The 20,425-nt window shown below is 39.3% G+C and overlaps 1 protein-coding gene and 1 long non-coding RNA gene across 3 annotated transcripts in view; one reads left to right on the plus strand and one right to left on the minus strand.

Annotated features, from left to right (window-relative positions):
- Nucleotides 1–15,857, plus strand: part of itgb6 (integrin, beta 6) — a 47,266-nt gene extending 31,409 nt beyond the window's left edge. For both annotated transcript variants that reach the window (XM_057851565.1, XM_057851574.1), the window contains 7 exons: nt 1,760–1,894; nt 3,432–3,852; nt 3,948–4,170; nt 5,596–5,690; nt 10,972–11,085; nt 11,262–11,428; nt 15,278–15,857. In XM_057851565.1, coding sequence (XP_057707548.1) covers nt 1,760–1,894; nt 3,432–3,852; nt 3,948–4,170; nt 5,596–5,690; nt 10,972–11,085; nt 11,262–11,428; nt 15,278–15,376 — 1,254 coding nt within the window. In that variant the 3' untranslated portion in view covers nt 15,377–15,857. The remainder of the gene's footprint in view (nt 1–1,759; nt 1,895–3,431; nt 3,853–3,947; nt 4,171–5,595; nt 5,691–10,971; nt 11,086–11,261; nt 11,429–15,277) is intronic.
- LOC130926593 (uncharacterized) lies at nt 858–6,145 on the minus strand. Its single transcript, XR_009066255.1, has 2 exons — nt 6,065–6,145; nt 858–1,883 (listed from the first exon to the last, which is right to left on the minus strand). It is a non-coding gene; the product is annotated as an uncharacterized LOC130926593 (long non-coding RNA).
- Nucleotides 15,858–20,425: the final 4,568 nt, after the last annotated feature.

The raw sequence follows: 20,425 nt of genomic DNA on the forward strand, positions 1-20,425 counted from the left end.
TGCCAGTGATTCCTGTAAGTCTTTAGCAGACACTCTAGGGTTCTTTCGGTACTGAACTCTTGGCGTCATCTTTGATGGACGGCCACTCCTTGGGAGAGAAGCAACGTGCCAAACTCTCTCCATTTGTAGATAACCTCTCTGACTGTCGATTGATGAACATCCAGAATTTTAGAGATGGTTTGGTATCCTTTCCCAGCTCTATACAAATCAACAATCCTTGATGGCAGGTCTTCAGACAGCTCTTTTGACCGAGCCATGATGCACATCAGACAATGCTTCTCATCAAGTCGTTTCTTACCAGGTGTGTTTTATAGTGGGAAGGGCACGTTTAAACGACTCATCAGTGATTGGGCACACACCTGACTTAAATTGTTTGGTAAAAAATGGTTTGAATTGCTATTTAATTCTCCTTTGGCAGAAGGTTCACTTACTTAGTTTCCCCCGTCTGTCATTGCTTGCATGCTATCCTCTTTAAAATATGAAAACCTCTAAATGTTTGGATGGATTTTGTTAAAGAGGACTCTGTATTTTCATCTGTGTGATTTTGACAAAGATCAGATCACATTTGAGGGGGATTTTATGCAGAAATGTGAGAAACTCCAAAAGGTTCAGATACCTTTCATACCACTGTATTGTGCAATAATCTAATTGTAACATGCATTCTTTACATGTTTGAATGCATTTTTATACATTATGAAAGATTTATGTCTGAATTTGGGGGTGGGGGCTTGGAAAGAATTAGGGCATTTACATGGAAAGCACGTGTCTACTTACAGAATTTTCAAGTTAAACTACTTCCAGTACCAATTAATTTCGTAAGTAGAGGTACCACTGTACTATGAAATTAAATAAATGAATAAATACTCCTTATAGTTTTATTGTGGCTCATAATCACATAAGCACTCGTAATCACATTTTAAGTGATGTAGGCAGTTTCTGTACACCAGTTGCTAATGTTGTGGCCTAGATTATTAGGGTTGGAACCTCTGTACTTCGCGATACTATACCGCACGACTATCAATAGAAAGGTCACGATAATGATTATCTAACAATATAGTGATACAACAATTATTACTTAATGAGTCAAGAAATCACTGTATTCAATATTGCACAATTATTAAAGAGAAAAACAATTACCTATAGTCTCCCTCACAGACTATGAGAATATTTCAATGACACATTTCTGTAAATGAATACAGCAACAATATGTTACTGCAACATTGTTGTAAACAAATTAGTGTCTTTCTTAACATAGACACTTTTATAGTGGAACATTTTGGTGACAACCTATTGTTTTTTTTAAGCAGTGACACAAAGAGATGTATTGATACCTGGTGAAAGCATATCGAATCACCACATTCATATATCATAACACTGTACATAACTTAAAACGTGATATCCAAGTATGGAACGCCAGGTCTTTATGAGGTTAAGTTTTTTTTTTTTTTAATTACCATTAATAGTCACTTGCCCTAGAGAGCTTCTAAGCACCCAGACAGTTCATTTGTCAAACTGCGTCTTTCCTTCATGCTGAGGTGAGCCATCAGTCTTTCCTCAGGTTATTTTTTACAGCCCAGTACACCTGGGATGATGACTCATCCATTAAGGTAGATAAAGACAGAAGGCTTCGCACGTTACAGGTCACTGCAAAGTGAAATCGACTTGAAAAAAACCTGGAAAGTCCGCTTAATGATGACTGAGTTGAGTGTGATGATTTCATTCTTGGAGAAAGACATTCTGCTCTTGTTGGTTTTTGCAGGAATTACGATCAGAGATTGAATTGGAGGTCATTGGAGACACAGAAGAGCTGCGGATGTCCTACGCTGCCATTTGTCCAAATGGTACGGTCCTCTCGGATCTCAAACGGTGTTCTAATGTCAAACCTGGACAGACGGTCAGTTGTATTAATGATTTGAAGTGTGTCTAAAAGTTACAGTGGTATGAAAAAGTATCTGAACCTTTATGAATTTCTCACATTGCTGCATAAAATCACCATCAAATGTTATCTGATCTTTGTCAAAATCACACAGATGAAAAAACAGTGTCCGCTTTAACTAAAACCACCCAAACATTTATAGGTTTTAATATTTTAATGAGGATCGTATGCAAACAATGACCCCCTTTTAGCAACAATAACTTCAACCAGACGGTTCATGTAGCTGCAGATCAGTCTTGCACATCAATCAGGACTATTCGTGGTCCATTATTCTTTACAAAACTGCTGTAGTTCAGTCAAATCCCTGGGATGTCTGACATGAATTGCTGTCTTTAGGTCATGCCACAGCATCTCAAAGGGGTTCAAGTCTGGACTTTGACTTGACAACTCCAGAATGTGTATTTTGTTCTTCTGAAACAAGAATTCTGAAGTTGATTTACTTCTGTGTTTTGGAACATTCTTTTTGCAGCATGCATCCTCTTTATAGCTTCAACTGTCTGACACACAGCCTCAGGTTTTCCTGCAAAACATCCTGATAAACGTTTGAGTTCATTCTTCCACTAATGATTGCAACTTGTCCAGCTCCTAAGGCAGCAAAACAGCCCCAAATAATGATGCTCCCTCCCCCATGCTTCACGGTGGGCATGAGGTGTTCTTATTTGTGAGCTGTTCCATTTTTTCTCCACACATGACATTGTGTGTTACTCCCAAACAATTCAACTTTGGTTTCATCAGTGCACAAAATATTTTGCCACAACTTGTGTGGAGTGTCCGAGTGCCTTTTTGCGAACATTAAACGAGCCACAATGTTTTTTTAGACAGCAGTGGCTTCCTCTGTGGAGTCCTCCCATGAACACCATTCTTGGCCATAGTTTCACATATAGTTGATATGTGCACAGAGATATTGGACTGCGCCAGTGATTTCTGTAAGTCTTTAATATACACTCTAGGGTTCTTTTTTTTTTTTTTTTTTTTTTTTTACCTCTCTGAGTATTCTGTGCTAAACTCTTGGTGTCATCTTTGGTGGACGGCCGCTCCTTGGGAGAGAAGCAATAGTGCCAATCTTTCTCCATTTGTAGAAAACTTCTCTGTTGATTGATGAACATCCAGACTTTTAGAGATGGTTTTGTATCTTTTTACAGCTTTATACAAATCAGCAATCCTTAATCGCAGGTCTTCAGACAGCTCTTTTGACCAAGCCATGATGCACATCAGACAAAGCTTCTCATCAAGACAATTCTTACCACGAGTGTGTTTTCTAGTGGGCAAGCTATCCTCATTAAAATATTGAAAACCTATAAATGTTTGGGTGGTTTTAGTTAAAGCAGGCACTGTTTTTACATCTGTGTGATTTTGACAAAGATCAGATCACATTTGATGGGGATTTTATGCTAAATGTGAGAATTTCCAAAAGATTCAGATACTTTTTCATACCACTGTAGCTCAGATATAGTAAAATGTGTGTTACTGTTAAAACATATAAATCTGTCTGTAGGTGGTGTTTAATGTGTCTGTTGAGCTTCCTGGATGCCTTTCTGGAAGTCGGCACTTCTCCTTAAAGCCTGTGGGTCTCCAGGACACTTTGGACATCCAATTGGAGTCTTTGTGCTCCTGCGAGTGCCCTCGGCCTCCCGAAGCCAACAATGGCAGCCGGTGCACAGAGGGTCAGGGGACTTTCCAATGCGGCGTTTGCGCGTGTCACGCCGGCTTCTCGGGAGCAGAATGTGAATGCAATGAGGAAAGCGCATTGTTGAGCGACTGCTTCGCAAACAATGAGACTGACATATGCAGCGGTCAAGGGCAGTGCTACTGCGGGAAATGCACGTGTGACGCATCCAGCTTTGGTCGCATCTACGGACCTTATTGCGAGTGTGACAACTACTCATGTGTTCGCTTCCGCGGGGAGCTGTGCGGAGGTGAGTAATTACTGTACGTTTCTGTCAAATCATCTCATGCTTTATTCATGCGTTTCTGGGACCAGCCTTTTCACTTTACAGTCTTTGTGTTCTAGGCCACGGAGAGTGTGACTGCGGAGAGTGCCGCTGCCAAAGTGGCTGGACAGGCGAATACTGTAACTGCAGCAGCAGCACTGAGGCGTGCCTTTCTGAAGATGGAGTCCTGTGTAGCGGTCGGGGAAAGTGCGAGTGCGGCCAGTGTGTCTGCTTGGTAGCGGGAGCATCAGGGGACTTGTGTGAGAAATGCCCCACATGTGGAGATGCCTGCTCTACAGCAAGGTAGGAACACTGACCCTGCAGGTCAATTAGTAGGTCCTTACTAGGGTTGTTCCGATCATGTTTTTTTGCTCCCGATCCGATCCCGATTGTTTTAGTTTGAGTATCTGCCGATCCCGATATTTCCCGATCCGATTGCTTTTTTTTGCTCCCGATTCAATTGCAATCATTCCCAATAATTTTTCCCGACCATATACATTTTGGCAATGCATTAAGAAAGAAATGAATAAAACTCGGACGAATATATACATTCAACATACAGTACATAAGTACTGTATTTGTTTATTATGACAATAAATCCTCAAGATGGCATTTACATTATTAACATTCTTTCTGTGAAAGGGATCCACGGATAGAAAGACTTGTGACTTTGTATATTGTGACTAAATATTGCCATCTAGTGTATTTGTTGAGCTTTCAATAAATGATACTGTAGCCATGGCCAAATGCATGATGGGAAGTGGAACCATGACTGTGCGTAGTGCTACCAACTGATATAGCTTCTCTGCGTTGGGAAATAACTTAAGGTGTTAAGAAAAAGACCAATTGCTACCTTGCTTCCCCACATTGCTTCCCATATTTCTAATTGTAGGGAGAGGGGTTGTAAGGCTTTAGCCAATTAAAAAAAGGCTCCAAAGGCTGCCAAAATTCACTCTACTCATTATATGCTGCCTTTTATCTCTCTACATAGGTAAAACGGCGCCATTACAGATTGAGCGCGACAATGCGTGAGTGAGTCGTGCAGCGCATGCATTAATCGCGTTAAATATTTTAACGTGATACATTTTTTTAAAAATAATTACCGCTGTTATCGGGATAAATTTGATAACCCTACCTTACGCCTAAACTAAAGACTCTGGATGAGTGTAACATATTATGTTTGTAACGTTACATACAATTAGAAAAAGATTTAATTAAAAAATATTCGTATATATATTAAAAAAAGGCATGGCCAATATTGTTTTGCCGATTCCGATTCTTTGAAAATGACGTGATCGGACCCGATCGATCGGGACATCTCTAGTCCTTACATTAGAATTTTTATGTAATACTATCATGCATCTCCACCCGACTTGCCTTACTGTATATACAGTATGCAGCATGGACAGTAAGGGTTAAATGTGTAAGACTTTGTATCCTAACACCACCCAATCTGTCTGATCTGTCTTCTCTACAAAGTAGTATATCAGGTTGTAGTTCCCTTGTATACATGTGTCTACTCCCTGCAGGTGACATCAAAAGACAACTAATGTCTTCAACACCGCCTGAAAGGATTTCCTTTCGCAATTCTAAAGCAGCTGTCGGCCCTCGTGCCATTTGATAGCTTGGTTAAAGCGGAGAGGGTGGCCTTGGGAAAGGTGATTAGTGTTGAAAAAAGCTTTTTCAGACAATTACAATTGGTGTCGTTGTTTGTGTATTTCGCAACAGGACATGTGTCGAGTGCCATCTCCATGCGAAAGAGGATGCGGAGCTATGTGAGCAAAACTGCAGTCTCCCCAAGATTTATATCAACACAACAGCAGGTAAATTACACAGAAGTAACCATCACCCTTTTCTCTACTCAGCTACTTTACAAATATCCTTCTTGCGGTACCGCATGTGTTTAGTCATGTTGCTGCCACCCTTCTCTGTACTGAATTGATAGAGAAGTACTGTTTCTCTCTGCTGAAATAGCTCAATTGTGGAGCCTTAGACTAAAAATCAGAAGGTCCCTGTATCAGTCCTAGATTTTGGCAGTGTGAAGGAGTTTCTGTATTAAAGGCTTACTCTAGTTTTAGGTCCATTTACTTACTAGTAATAAAAAATATACCTTCTGACTTGAAGCACTCAGAAGAATGTTGAATGTTTAAGATTTTGAAGGCAAACTCTTGTGTGAATTGCTAAGCATCATAGTTACCCTTATATTTCATGCATCGATGCTGAAGTTCCGTTGACATATTAGTCGAAATAGCCCAGTTGTGAGAGTGTGAGAATGAAGGGGTACCTATCCAGCTTTTTGTCCATGTCACCCTCCTCCAAAACACTTGAATCAAATAATCAGGTTCGTTATTAGGCTCCTGCAGATCTTGCTGATCATTTGATTCAGGTGTGTTGAAGGAGGGAGACATGGAAAACAAGCTGGATAGGGGCTCTCGAGGATCGGAGTTGGGCACCCCTGATCTAAAGGTCACTGGTTCAATCCCGGGTTTTAGCAGTATGAAGGCGTTTCTTCATTAAAGGATATGTCCAACTTAAATTCTGGTGAAACAATTTTAAACATTAATTTCATATCCATCTTTGGTTCCTACTCATTGTAAGGCAAACATCAAAAGTCATTCAAATTAATATATATGATCTTTATTCCGGAATCTCACAGTGGGTTCATAGATACACACACACCAACAAAGAAGAAAAGAATACCGAACATACGGAGACATAGTAATAAAGTGACTCGAAAGGAAATAAGTAGGGTTGTTCCAATCATGTTTTTTTGCTCCCGATCCGATCCCGATCGTTTTAGTTTGAGTATCTGCCGATCCCGATATTTCTCGATCCGATTGCTTTTTTTTTTTTTTTTTTTTTGCTCCCGATTCAATTCCAATCATTGCCGATAATTTTTCCCGATCATATACATTTTGGCAATGCATTAAGAAAAAAATGAATAAAACTCGGACAAATATATACATTCAACATACAGTACATAAGTACTGTATTTGTTTATTATGACAATAAATCCTCAAGATGGCATTTACATTATTAACATTCTTTCTGTGAGAGGGATCCACGGGTAGAAAGACTTGTAATTCTTAAAGGATAAATGTGACTTTGTATATTGTGACTAAATATTGCCATCTAGTGTATTTGTTGAGCTTTCAGTAAATGATACTGTAGCCATTTAACTGTTCTGCCCAAATGCATGATGGGAAGTGCAACCATGACTGTGCGTAGTGGCACCAATTGATATATCTTCTCTGCGTTGGGTAATAATATAGGATGTTAAGAAGAAGATCAGCTACTACCTTTCTTCCCCACATTGCTTCCCACTATATCTCTAATTGTTGAGGGAAGGATTGTAAGGCTTTAGCCAATTACAAAAAGGCTCTTAAGGCTGCCAAAAGTCTTTCTACTCTGTTTATGCTGCCTTGTAGCTCTACATATAGGTAAAACGGCGCCATTATAGATTGAACGCGACAATGTGTGAGTGGGTCGTGCAGCGCATGCGTTAATTGCGTTAAATATTTTAACGTGATTAATTTTTCAAAAATTAATTTCCGCCGTTAACGCGATAAATTTGATAGCTCTACTTTAAGCCAAAACTAAAGACTCTGGATGAGTGTAAGACATTATGTCTGTAACGTTAAATACAATTAGAAAACGATTTAATTAAAATATATATATATATATATATATATATATATATATATTAAAAAAAGACATGTCCGATATTTTTTTTGCCGATTCCGATACTTTGAAAATGACGTGATCGGACCCGATTGATCGGGATGACATCTTTTGAAAAAAGAAAACAAAACAAAACAACAAGGAAGCAGTAGCTATCAGTGCACAACAAACAGGATTTTGTGCCGATGGCGCCACAGGCTCGAACTAAATCTAAAGCTCATTGTAGGGTCTTGTTGATTGTTGAATGTAATTGATCAGTTCTGAGACAAAAAAAATCAATAATCCGGCTACATTATACCACCCAAATTTCATTCTGATGAATAACGGACGAATAGCAATTTTAGTTAGCGTCCTCCCCAAAAGGAAGAAGAACAAAGTAGGTGAAAACTTGAGACCTCCCTTCAGTCGGTCTATAAATGTCAGGAATTTTAGGAAAAGAAGAAATTGTGTGATTAACCTGCATCAGGCTTCGCCATCGCCATCATTTATACAAAATCAGCCAAATTACCTCAGTTTGGAGAGCATTAGACTGAAGATCGAAAGGTCCCTGGTTCAATCCTGGGTTACGGCATTGTTGAGCGTTTTTTTTTTTTGGTTCCTATTCATTGTAAGGCAAACATCAAAAGTCATTAAAATCAATCTAATTAATCAGTTCTGAGACAAAAGAAACCAGCTACACAATACCAACCAAATGTCATTCTGATGAATAATGGACGAATAGCAATTTTAGTTGGCGTCCTCTCCAAGAAGAAGAATAAGGAAGGTGAGAACTTCCATTGCTGATTTCAATTATTATTATTATTAGTAGTAGTTTTTATTCTGTTTGTTATTAAATGCAATTTTTATGTATAATTTTATTTCCGATTTTGATTGTCTTAAATGTGATTTTTATGATCTTCATGTGATGTAAAGCACTTTGAATTGCCTTGTGTTGAATTGTGCTATACAAATAAATTTGCCTTGCCTTGCCTTGCCTTGAGACCTCCTTCCGGGCTGGCTAAAAATATCAGGAATCTTAGAAAAAATGAAGAAATTGTGAACTCTCATAAGGACTTCGCCACCACCTTTATACTGTATGTACATAAAGTAAGGAGCAGAAGTATTTGCACCCCTTGTGATTTTGCAAGTTCACCCATTTAGAAAATAGGTAGAGGTCTGAAATGTCAAAAATGCATTTCCTCTTACAGAGACATAATCTAAACAAAAAAATCCGGCACTCACATTGAATGATTTTTCAATAATTTATTTGAAATTTATTGGGGTTATTAGGTATTTGTACCCCTGAGAATCAGCAATAATTATTACACTCAATGAGTTTTCAGTCTACCTTAATAAAGGGCCACCTTTACCCCATGAGTAACCACACATCCACCACCCGTTGAAGCTCTTTATTGTCACCTGTGCACCCCACAGTCAGTCATAATCCAACTGTTACCATATGCAAGAAAAGAGAGCTTTCGAAAGCCACCAGATAAAAAATTGTTCAGCTCCACAAAGCTGGAAAAGCCTATGGGATAATTGGAAAGCAGCTTGGTGAGAATAAATCGACAGTTGCAGCAATTGCTAAAAAAAATGGAAAAGGCTAAAGATGACTGATAATCTATCTCAGACTGTGGCTTCATGTAACATCTCTCCTCTTGGGGCATCACTCATGATGAGAAAAGTGAGGACTCAGCCTAGAACTACATGGCAGGTCAATGACCTGAAGAGAGCTGGATGCACAGTTTCAAAGGCTACCGTCAGTAAAACACTACGGTGCATTGGTTTGAAATCATGCATTGCTCAGTTGAAGCCAGTACATGCGAAGGCCAGTCTGACGTTTGCCAGGGACCATCTGAATGATGCAGAAGGGTCATGAGAGAAAGTCACGTGGTCAGATGAGACCAAAGTAGATCTTTTTGGCGCAAACTTTACTCATCGTGGGCGGAGGAAAAAGAAGGATGAGAACAATCCCAAGAACACCATCCCCACTGTGCAGTATGGGAGTGAAAACCTCATGCTTCGGGGCTCCTTTTCGGCAAAGGAAACAGGACGACTGTACTGTATAAAGCAGAGGATGAACGGTGAAATGTATCATCAGATTTCGAGCCACAACCTCCTTCCCTCAGTCAGAGACTTGAAGATGAGTCGTGGCTGGATCTTCCAACATGACAATGATCCGAAGCACACAGCCAGTGCATTTCAAGGTTCTGGAGTGGCCTAGCAGTCTCCAGACCTCAATCCAGTAGAAAATCTTTGGATGGAGCTGAAACTTCGTGTTTCTCCACGACAGCCACAAAACTTGACAGATCTAGAGAAGATTTGTGTGGAGGAATGAGCTAAGATCCCTGTTTCCATATGTGAAAACCTGGTGAAGAACTACAGAAAGCGTCTGACCTCTGTAACTGCAAAGAAAGGCTTCTGCACTAAATATTAGCACTGATTTTCTCAAATACTTATGAACCCCACTAAATTACAAATAAATGATTGAAAATCATACTGCTGCATACTACCTATTTCCTGAGTTGGTGATTTTGCCCATTGTGGAAATCAGCCGCAATAGCTCAGTTGGGAGAGCGTTCGACTGAAGATCTAAAGGTCAATCCCGGGTTTCGGCAGGTTGAAGGACTTTAAATTACAGAACACCAAATTTCTGTATTCTCTACTCAATGATGATTATATCACCTCCTTATGAACCCAAATATCTCCATTGGGAAAGCATTACACTGAAAACCTAAATGTTTCCAGTTTCATCCAGTGCACAGGACATAATTCTTCTTTACCGGATGCTAAAGTCTGGCAATAGCACTAGCATTTACTTCTGCTTAGTTGGGAAAACGTTAGACCTAAGATCTTAAGGTCTTTGAGTCGACCCCATGTTTCAGCAGTATGAAGGGCTTTGTCCTATGCAGATGTGGAATTCTGGTGAAATATTTTGCACATTCACTTGATAACCAACCAACAACCCTGACATTTATAATTTATGGCAAAATATTCCAAATAAAATATATCTGTGTTGACCAGTTGTACTCTCAGGCCCATCCATCTCAATTATTCCGCTATCCATTACCTTTTAGCTGATATCGGACAATGGCCAACATATTCTTTACCTTGTTGTACAAGCCCGGCTATTGTGGCGCATGTGAAAAGCCGATGAAGCGTGGCTTCCCTTAAAGAAGAGATTATTTTAAACACGCTATAGTTGTGCAAACCTGAGAGCGATATCTGATCATCAATGAGGATTTTTCAGCCTTCAGATGTGAACACTATTGTGCGGACTACACATTGACATACACACACAGATTGTCGTCTTTGATATGGAAATCACAATGACAGCGCAACAGTGGCAAGGATATCCTTTTACATTCTCACCCCAGTGTTGAGAGGGAAGATGATATACAATTGATTGGTGTGCTCATTATATATGTTCCAATTTCTTTTCAGAAGTAGACAAGAGCGCCTCTATGCAATGCACATTGATGTCGGAAAATGAGTGCTGGATCTCGTTTAGTGTGCTCGGAGGGGACGCGATGACTGTTTACAATCCTCACATTTACGGTAAGACAAGCAGCAAACAGGCACAATTGGCAAAACAAAAAACGTTGTTCTTCGCAGATGATTAATTTTATCTTCCTGCGTGAGTACTTCAGCAGGAAGGGGCAGTAGTATAACTTAATGATGAGGAGTATTAGAGATGATTCAAGTTTATCGTGCATTTTTGTGTCTTGACTTAGGGTGTCCCGAGCCGCCCGACATCCTTATGATCATCCTGGGGGTCTCCCTATCCATTGTGTGCATTGGACTGATCCTGCTGGCTGTCTGGAAAGTGCTGGTGTCGGTTCATGACCGGAAAGAAGTGGCCAAGTTTGAGGCCGAAAGGGCAAAGGCAAAGTGGCAGTCGGTGAGGTTCTTAAAAACCTTTACAATATCGTTTTACCTCAAAGTAAGCTATTCAGTTTTTTTCACTATCTAAAGAAAACAAAAGAACAGTCAGATGCGTTGTATCTTTTTACAATGGACATATACACTCACCGGCCACTTTATTAGGTACACCTGTCCAACTGCTCGTTAAAACTGAATTTCTAATCAGCCAATCACATGGCGGCAACTCAGTGCATTTAGGGATGTAGCCATGGGCCATAACCACACGTAGCAGGGTATTTGGCAAAAAGAAGATATTTTTCTACGGTTTGACCTGTCATCGACACGCGCACGCAGATTTAAACCTGGGTTCTTAAAAATGACGGGGAAGGTGAAGATTTGCAAATTCTGCGTTTGTGGCTCCATCATGTTCATATTCATCTTTGTTTGCTTCATTTGCTGTTTTTAAATTTTGTATCATATTGCCTCTGCAAAGCCCTTTGAGACAACCTTGTTGTGATTTGGGGCTATACAAATAAAGTTGAATTGAATCATGTGGACACTGATAACCGAAGATTTACGTCACTGGGTGCGACAAATTTTGTCCTTACGTCACACATGAGACCAATTTTTACATTTGGAGCTTTTTTGCTTCCATTTTTTTTTTCAAACTCTTACTGTGCTTCTTATTGAATAATGGGTATTTTGGACAATTATTTTATTGTTTTGAATGTACTTAAAAATGAATGAAAGCGGTTGGCTGTGGAAGTTTTTTGTTTTTTTTTCTACACTAACGTGCAGGTGTGGATGCAATTATTTTTCCCCCCGACGTATTAGGGCAGAATCCTCATTTAAAAAAAAAAAAACCCTGCTACGTGTGGACATGGCCATGGTTTAAAACAATCTCCTGCAGTTCAAACCGAGGGGAAGAAAGGTGATTTGAGTGACTTTGAACGTGGCATGGTTGTTGGTGCCAGAAGGGCTGGTCTGAGTATTTCAGAAACTGCTGATCTACTGGGATTTTCATGCACAACACTCTCTAGGGTTTACAGAGAATGGTCCGAAAAAGAAAGAATATCCAGTGAGAGGCAGTTCTGTGGGCGGAAATGCCTTGTTGATGCCAGAGGTCAGAGGAGAATGGCCAGACTGGTTCGAGCTGATAGAAAGGCAACAGTGACTCAAATAACCACCCGTTACAACCAAGGTAGGCAGAAGAGCATCTCTGAACGCACAGTACGTCGAACTTTGAGGCAGATGGGCTACAGCAGCAGAAGACCATGCCGGGTGCCACTCATTTTAGCTAAGAACAGGAAACTGAGGCTACAATTTGCACAAGCTCATCGAAATTGGAAAATAGAAAATTGGAAAAATGTTGCCTGGTCTGATGATTCTCGATTTCTGATGCGACATTTGGATGGTAGGGTCAGAATTTGGTGTCAACAACATGAAAGCATGGCTCCATCCTGCCTTGTATCAATGGTTCAAGTTGGTGGTGGTGGTGTAACAGTGTGGGGAATATTTTCTTGGCACTCTTTGGGCCCCTTGGCACCAATTGAGCATCGTTGGAACGCCACAGCCTACCTGAGTATTGTTGCTGACCATGTCCATCCCTTTATGACCACAATGTACCCAACTTCTGATGGCTACTTTCAGCAGGATAATGCGCCATGTGATAAAGGTGGAATCATCTCAGACTGTTTTTTTGAAAATGACAATGAGTTCACTGTACTCATATGGCCTCCACAGTCACCAGATCTCAATCCAATAGAGCATCTTTGGGATGTGGTGGAACGGGAGATTCGTATCATGGATGTGCAGCCGACAAATCTGCACCAGCTGTGTGATGCCATCATGTCAATATGGACCAAACTCTCTGAGGAATGCTTCCAGCCCTTGTTGAATCTATGCAACGAAGAATCGAGGCAGTTCTGAAGGGAAAAGGGGGTCCAACCCGTTACTAGCATGGTGTACCTAATAAAGTGGCCGGTGAGTGGAGAGTAAATACAGTATAGACCCTACTCACCAACGTCACAGAATGACGTGTCGCTGTATCCGGCCGCCATATTGTCCGTCTTTGTTTATCCGTATTCTCAATGGTTTCAATTTGTCGTGCAATTTATAGTGCAATTCATGGAAGCCCCGGTGCTTTCAGACGCTGTAAACTCATTGGATGCGTTGCATAAAAGGCATTATGTGGAAAAAGCTTCAGTTTATCCATTCGCCAGATCCATATTTGATGCCTAAATTGATATTTTTCGACCCGCTGTCTTCACCCTCTCTGCCTGACATCTACTACCCTGATATCTACAACTATCTTTTCCACAGAAACTCGGCCTATTCTCACGAAACTTTGAAAAACATTAAGAGCAGCACTCTAAGCAACATTACCCTGTGTGATTTCTAAAATTGCGACAATCCAAAAAAAAAAAAAAAAAAGTTGACTGCGATGGCCGACGCTTCAAGGATAGGTGGATATTGGACTATTTCTTCAATAAAACACGTAACAACTGTGTCTGCCTCATTTGCAAAGAGACAGTCGCTGTTTTCAAAAAGTTCGATGTGACGCGATCATAACAAGACACGCTGACATGTACGACAACATTACAGGGAAGATACGCAGCGAGAAATTATAGCAACTTGAAGCTAGTTTAATTTCACAGCAGCAGTATTTCACAAGAGCCCGAGTGTCGAAAGAGAACGCCACAAAGACGGGACCGTTGAAATTATGAATTAAAAAAAATAATAAAGCAAATGTGACACACAGAAGGGCTTGCTAACATTTGTTTAAATATATTGTTCTATGTAAATCAGCCAAGGTAGGCCCCCGTATTTTTACCACACCAAAACTGGCCCCCTTTGCAAAAGGTTCGGACACACCTGTTTAACTGATGATCCGTAGACGAGGCCAGCTTCTTTCACTTGGTACCAGCTAAATATTATTCAAAATGTAATGATGGTGGAAGAAATAAGCATCTTGAATTTGAAACTGTATGTTGTCGGCGATTAGCCTCGCAATGATCTTAATTGTGGTTGTCAGCCCAAAACCCTCTAAATATATATTAAATGCATCTTACCAGATATAAAATGACTACTACATAATCCGTGGTAATCGTTTGGAGCCCAGTTTTCTCATCGAATTGCAGCAGTCCATCTCGCTCTCCTCTCCGGGTCTCTCGGAATACGGTAGAACTTCAAGTCTCTCCGTCTGTCTTCTCTGTTATTGCAACCAACCGCCACACACACCTTCACCATTTTGATTATTAATGTTAACGAGCAGAAAAACACGGCATAATAGGAGGAATTTACGTAGCGGTAATGCGTCAACACGACGAGTAGACGGACAATATGGCGCGGAGGCGTGGTTGTGACGTCATGTGAGTAGGGTCTATAACAGTATTTAGAAGACAAGATGGGGAAAATGTCCAAACAATTATGAATGTCGGTTGACTGGTAAATTTTTGAAAGTTTGAAGAAATATTCCAAATTAGTAACTTTCTCTGGGAATAAATTGGAGAGATTTAATCTTCAAGATTACATATGAAAATAATTTTGTCAAAAGTCAAGTCAAGTTTATTCAGAAAGTAATGATCAAATTTTGGATCCTTTTAATGAAAAATCAGTTATTTCGATGAGGGTTAAAATAAAACATGAATTTTGACTCAAACATTACACTTCCACCATCCAAAAATCCCAGAGAACTACTTTTGTTTGAATAAAATTCCTCAACTCGCTTTAGCATAAATCTCTGTTGGCAGTTAGCCTGAGCACAAAGTTTTTTATTAAGATCCAACCTTCACTTGTGTCACTCCCTGGTATTTCCATGGAAAATTCCCAACTTTTGAGCCTTGTTGGTTTAAACACATTCGGAATATTTTTGTGTTTTTCTTAGGGGACCAACCCGCTGTTCAAAAGCTCAACATCTACTTTTAAAAATGTTACCTACAAGACCACAGAGCGGGAAAAGATGATTACAATGGATCACTACTGATGATTAGCTGGAGGAAATGCCAACCAGCATCTGAGTGCACTTAGTGTTTGTGTGAGCATACTGAATCTGTGCTTTGTGAGTGCTTGTGTATGTTACATTGAGTGAATGATATTTTGACATGTTTTTCTTTGTACTACTGCAAAAAACTCTGGATTTGTTTCAGAAATGTAAGACGGGAATACTGACAACCCTATGAACAGTGATGACTGTATCATACATTTGCTGCTGTTGAACTGCAGTTTCCCTGCAGGTGCAAATGCACACTGACTAACACACTGATCTCTACTGTCTGCTGCATGTACGTACAAGCATCAACATGGCAGGTGAGAGGGAACACTAAAAATAGTGGAGTGGTTGACTACTGAAAAAATGTTGTCTTTGTTTGTCTTTATTGTCCATCCAATGAATGTAAATGTAAAGTATGTTCTTCTTTAACTGTAAAGTAAGGCTGAGCCTTCAAAAATGACAATAAAATGCAATACAGCAGTGTTAAGTTTTTTGTTGTTGATGTTTTTAAATCTTTTGTGTGAGTGTGTATGTATGTGATTTTTTTCTTAACCCTTTAGAGCATTCATGGAACTCATGGGTTACATTTGACGGCGATAGATGACCAACCCGTTTTGTCTGGGAGGGTTGGCAGAGATTATTCACAAGTCAAAATAGATTGGGGTAGCACAGTAGAAGATTAGTGTTCTCCCCGTGCCTGTGTGGGTTTTCTCTGGGTACTCCAGTTTCCTCCCATATCCCAATAACATCTTTGATAGGCGGATTAAACACTAGTCTAAATTGTCTCTAGGTGTGAGTTGTGCATGTCTCTATGTGCCCTGCGACTGGCTGGCAACCAGATCAGGGTGTGCGATGCCTCCGGCCTATTTTTAGCTCAGATAGGCTCCAGCACCACCCCCGCGATCCTCGTGAAGATAAGCGGTTCAGAAGATGAATGAATAAAAACGGATTGGCCATCTAGCAATGTAAAATAAGATGACGTCTATCCACTGATGTTGTTTGGCATATTTTAGTGGGGTTTATTCATCACTGCTGATAGTAACAGTTAGCTCCAGCCCCCGACTAGCAGAAAGTCCCATGTCATTAATAAACCAACTGCTCCGTGTTTGACAAATAAAAACCCGGCACTATCTTTAGGGTGATTTCCTGCTGGAATAGGAGCTGTGTTTCTCACTTTACACGTAAATGAGTATAGGAGCTGAGCTCATTGACGTATGATTATCATCAGTGGATAGTCATAATAATAATACACTATTTTTTCCCCCAACTTTTTTCACTGAATTTTCACACATTAATGGGATCGGTACAGGCAAAACACAAAAAGGGTAGAAACACGTAAATGATAGTTGATGCTTGATAAGGTTTTGATAACACAAAGTGAGCTTCTCTCAAAAAAGGTCAAGATAAGGGTATCTTCCCTGCCCAATCAAGACAGCAGACATTCTCATTCACAATTTGCACACCACACACACACATAACAAAAAAATAAAAAAATAAAATAAAAAAATAATAAACAATAAAAACAAAGAAAGGGAGGGGGTGTTAGTGGCTCAGTGGTTTTCAGCTTCAATAGGTATGGAATCTATGTAGAGTAGAAAATGCTGCCAGATTCTGTCAAAGGTTTGCAGGGAACCCTTTAGAGAAAATCATATTTTTTCAAGTCTCAGGTTTTGCAGGATTTCTTGGATCCATTTATTGTGTGTAGGTGGGGATGAGTGAGTCCACTTAAGGAGAATTAGCAAGTAGTGTTGTGAAAGCAATCACTTTTCTTGATAGTCTGGACAAAGCGGGTGAGGGAGATGTTCCAAAAATTGCCCTTAGGGGGTCGGGATTCAGCTTAGCGCAATGCACTTTTCCTAAAGTGTCAAATAGTTTGCCAAAAGACAACTAGTTTGGGGCATGACCAAAACATATGTATATAACTGGCTGGTGAGAGTTTACATCTATTACATGCATCAGATCTTCCAGGGAAAATTTTGTCCAACCTCGCATTTGTAAAATGACTCCTGTGGAGAATTTTGCACTGTAAGAGCTGATGTGTGGAACAAATTGATGAAGAATGAACAAGATGAAGCATGTTGTTCCATTGTTCATCAGATGTATTAATGTTGAGGTATATAATAATTAATAATCTTTCCGCCACCTTTATTGACCTGTAGGAGTCAGAGTTGAGTGATGGACCATTTTGCCACCCTCAAAAACAGACGGCATTCTTTGATGCTTCCATTTACCAAGTAACAATTGCAACCATTTTATCCTGTTGTTCTACTGTATCAAAAAATAGACTGAAACAACAACAACAACAACAATAATAATAATGAATAAATGTTAATAGATGTTTGTTAGCTGTTTATGAAGTTTTGTGCTTGTACACTATGTTCAATTACATCCTGTGCATCTTCTGGGGGCTAAGCCCTCCCCCCAGGGGCGGACTGGGACTAAAAAGCAGCCCTGGACTTTGACTCAGCCCAGCCCACAAGAATCACTGTATGAAGGGTAAACACAGACCCTCTAGGGGGGTCCGGGGGCATGCCCCCACGTGATATATATATATATATATATATATTTACATTTTATTGTAAAATGCATCACTTTTGTGCACTTTGAGAAAAAAATGAAGAAAATGTGTCTACTGTGACTGTCTGACTTGGGGCGCTCAAAGTACTACAAGGCTGAACTGGAGTTGGATTCATCTTCTGCCCTAGCTCTATAATCAACCTGAATAAACAAATTAACGAATTTATTTTTTAAAGCAAATTTTATGTATCCAATTGATTATAATAACACCTATCCCCTGTGTCTATAAAATGACTTCATTATGCCATAATTAATCTTGCCACACAAATAATAAATTTCAATGAAAATACAATAAACATTTCAAGACAAATCCTGTATACATAACCATCATTGGAAAGTATTAACCAGAAAACAAAAATGATATAAAAATGATTAAAAATATATATCATATCAATTTAACTACCTAAACTTTAAAGTAAAACCATTCATTTTATTAATATTTTATTATATTTCTTCTGAATTAATATTGCTGCTGCGTGTGCATACTTTTTTTTTTACGGCTAAAATGTTTTTTTTTAGGAGAGGGATAGTAGGACTAGCATACTGTAACTTGACACGATTGCAAACGAGGACATGGAATAGCTGGCACTAGCCCTTTAATTGCCATTTATTTCATTTAAATTGTAGCTACCTGGTGGATAACAATTGGCAATATACCTAGCAAGTAACCCTCTTCATTCCATCTCAGCCCGGTGGAAACTAGAAAGTCCGCCAAAGCTCTTATCGCTCTATCCTGCCTCTTCGTGGGTCACAACAAGTCTTTCAGAGTTACAGCACCTTGCGGCAATGGCCCACTTCTTCGTTCTCCTCCTATCAGATTGGCGGTTAACAGCCACGCGCATTGCTGCCACCTGTCGGATTGGATGTGAATTGTAGATAATCATTGAGGATAGGGGGGATAAAAACAGTGAAGTATGTATGGCGCCCGCCGGCCGTCCAGAGCACCGGCCGTTCTGTGATCCTCCAGAGGCTACAGATTACCAGTCCGCCCCCGCCCCCCCCCCCCCCCCCCTTGAAACCTAGTGACACCCCTGCGTCTATCTTTGTCAATGACAGCCAATAAATTAAATACTATCAATAAAAATAAATAAATAAATAAATAAAATTATTGTGGACTGTGACTAGTGTATTTCTGTTTTTATGGATTTCAACTTTATTAATTTGGCTTTGTCAACATTGTATAAATTTATAATTTATTTATTCATAAAAACAAGTAATAATTAAAAATACCATCGCTAAAGGATAAGACCTCACCCTGAGGAACTAAATTGAAAGTGTTGCCATACTTATGACCTATGTGACCTTTCACCTTCGACCCTTTGTCTTCTCGTCATGCCACCTACCCTTCAAATGAGAGTGAAACAGGCTAATCTGTCATCAAGCTATCATGAAATTCCTGGTCATAGAATTTCTGACTTCTATGACCTTTGACCTCACTACCCTAAAACTGAATCATCTCTTCCATTCAATATTACAGACATATCCTGCAAGTTTAATAATGTAGCCTACATGACCCATAATCATAGGCGGAGTTTCACTTTTGGGTCAGGGGGGGCACAACATGTTGATGACCCCGAAACGCAGTGTCAGCAATAAAATTAACTTACAAGAATATTTTTAATAAAAGTTGACAATGAGCGTTTTTTTGTTTCCCATCATTTTTGAGGGGAATTCTAAATCAGGCTGCTTAGGCAATACTTTTCGCAAGATCGTCATCCATTGAATATGGTATGCCCGACGGTGTCGTGCAAATGTAGTTACCCCAGTCAAAAATTGTATCCCCTGGGCGGAGCCATATGGAGGTGGATCTGTGTCTTTATTATTCAAATTTTATGTGTTTTAGGTGTTTGCAAAAATAAATTTGAAACTAAAAAAAATGCATGTGAAAGCTAATTTTCCTTGATTGTTTTTTTTTTTTGGACCCAAGTTTTTTTTGATTGAAGCAACTTTTTTGAAGTAATGTTGATATGTGTTTGGGCCACATTTTGGCTAGGACGTTTTTGTCTTCATTATTCATAAAAAAAATAAGTTGCTTCAAAAATATATATATATTCAAAAAGAAAAATAATTTCAATCAAAAAAAAAGAAAATTTTCAATTATAGAAAGCGTTTTTGAAGGCGAAAAAATATTTGAGATTGAAAAATTTGCATTTGGACACAGAAAAATCACTTCAATCAAAAATTTAAAAAATTTAATCTTATAAAAAAAAAAAAAGGTTTGAATGTGAAGAAATATTTGAGACTCAGAAATTTGCATTTGAACACTTCATTTTTCATTGAAAAGGTTTTCTGTGATTTAAGTAATCCTTTTTGTGTTTGAGCCATATTATGGGTGGGACATTTGTGTCTAAATCATTCAATTCCCCCAAAAGTTGCTTCAATCAAAAAAAAAAAAAAAAAAAATCAATCAAAGAAAAAATCATTTGAAAAATAAAATTGCCCTCCCCTAATTTTTTTTGGGGGGGG

Source organism: Corythoichthys intestinalis, chromosome 1, assembly GCF_030265065.1.
Source record: "Corythoichthys intestinalis isolate RoL2023-P3 chromosome 1, ASM3026506v1, whole genome shotgun sequence".
In the NCBI taxonomy this organism is placed as follows: Eukaryota; Metazoa; Chordata; class Actinopteri; order Syngnathiformes; family Syngnathidae; genus Corythoichthys; species Corythoichthys intestinalis.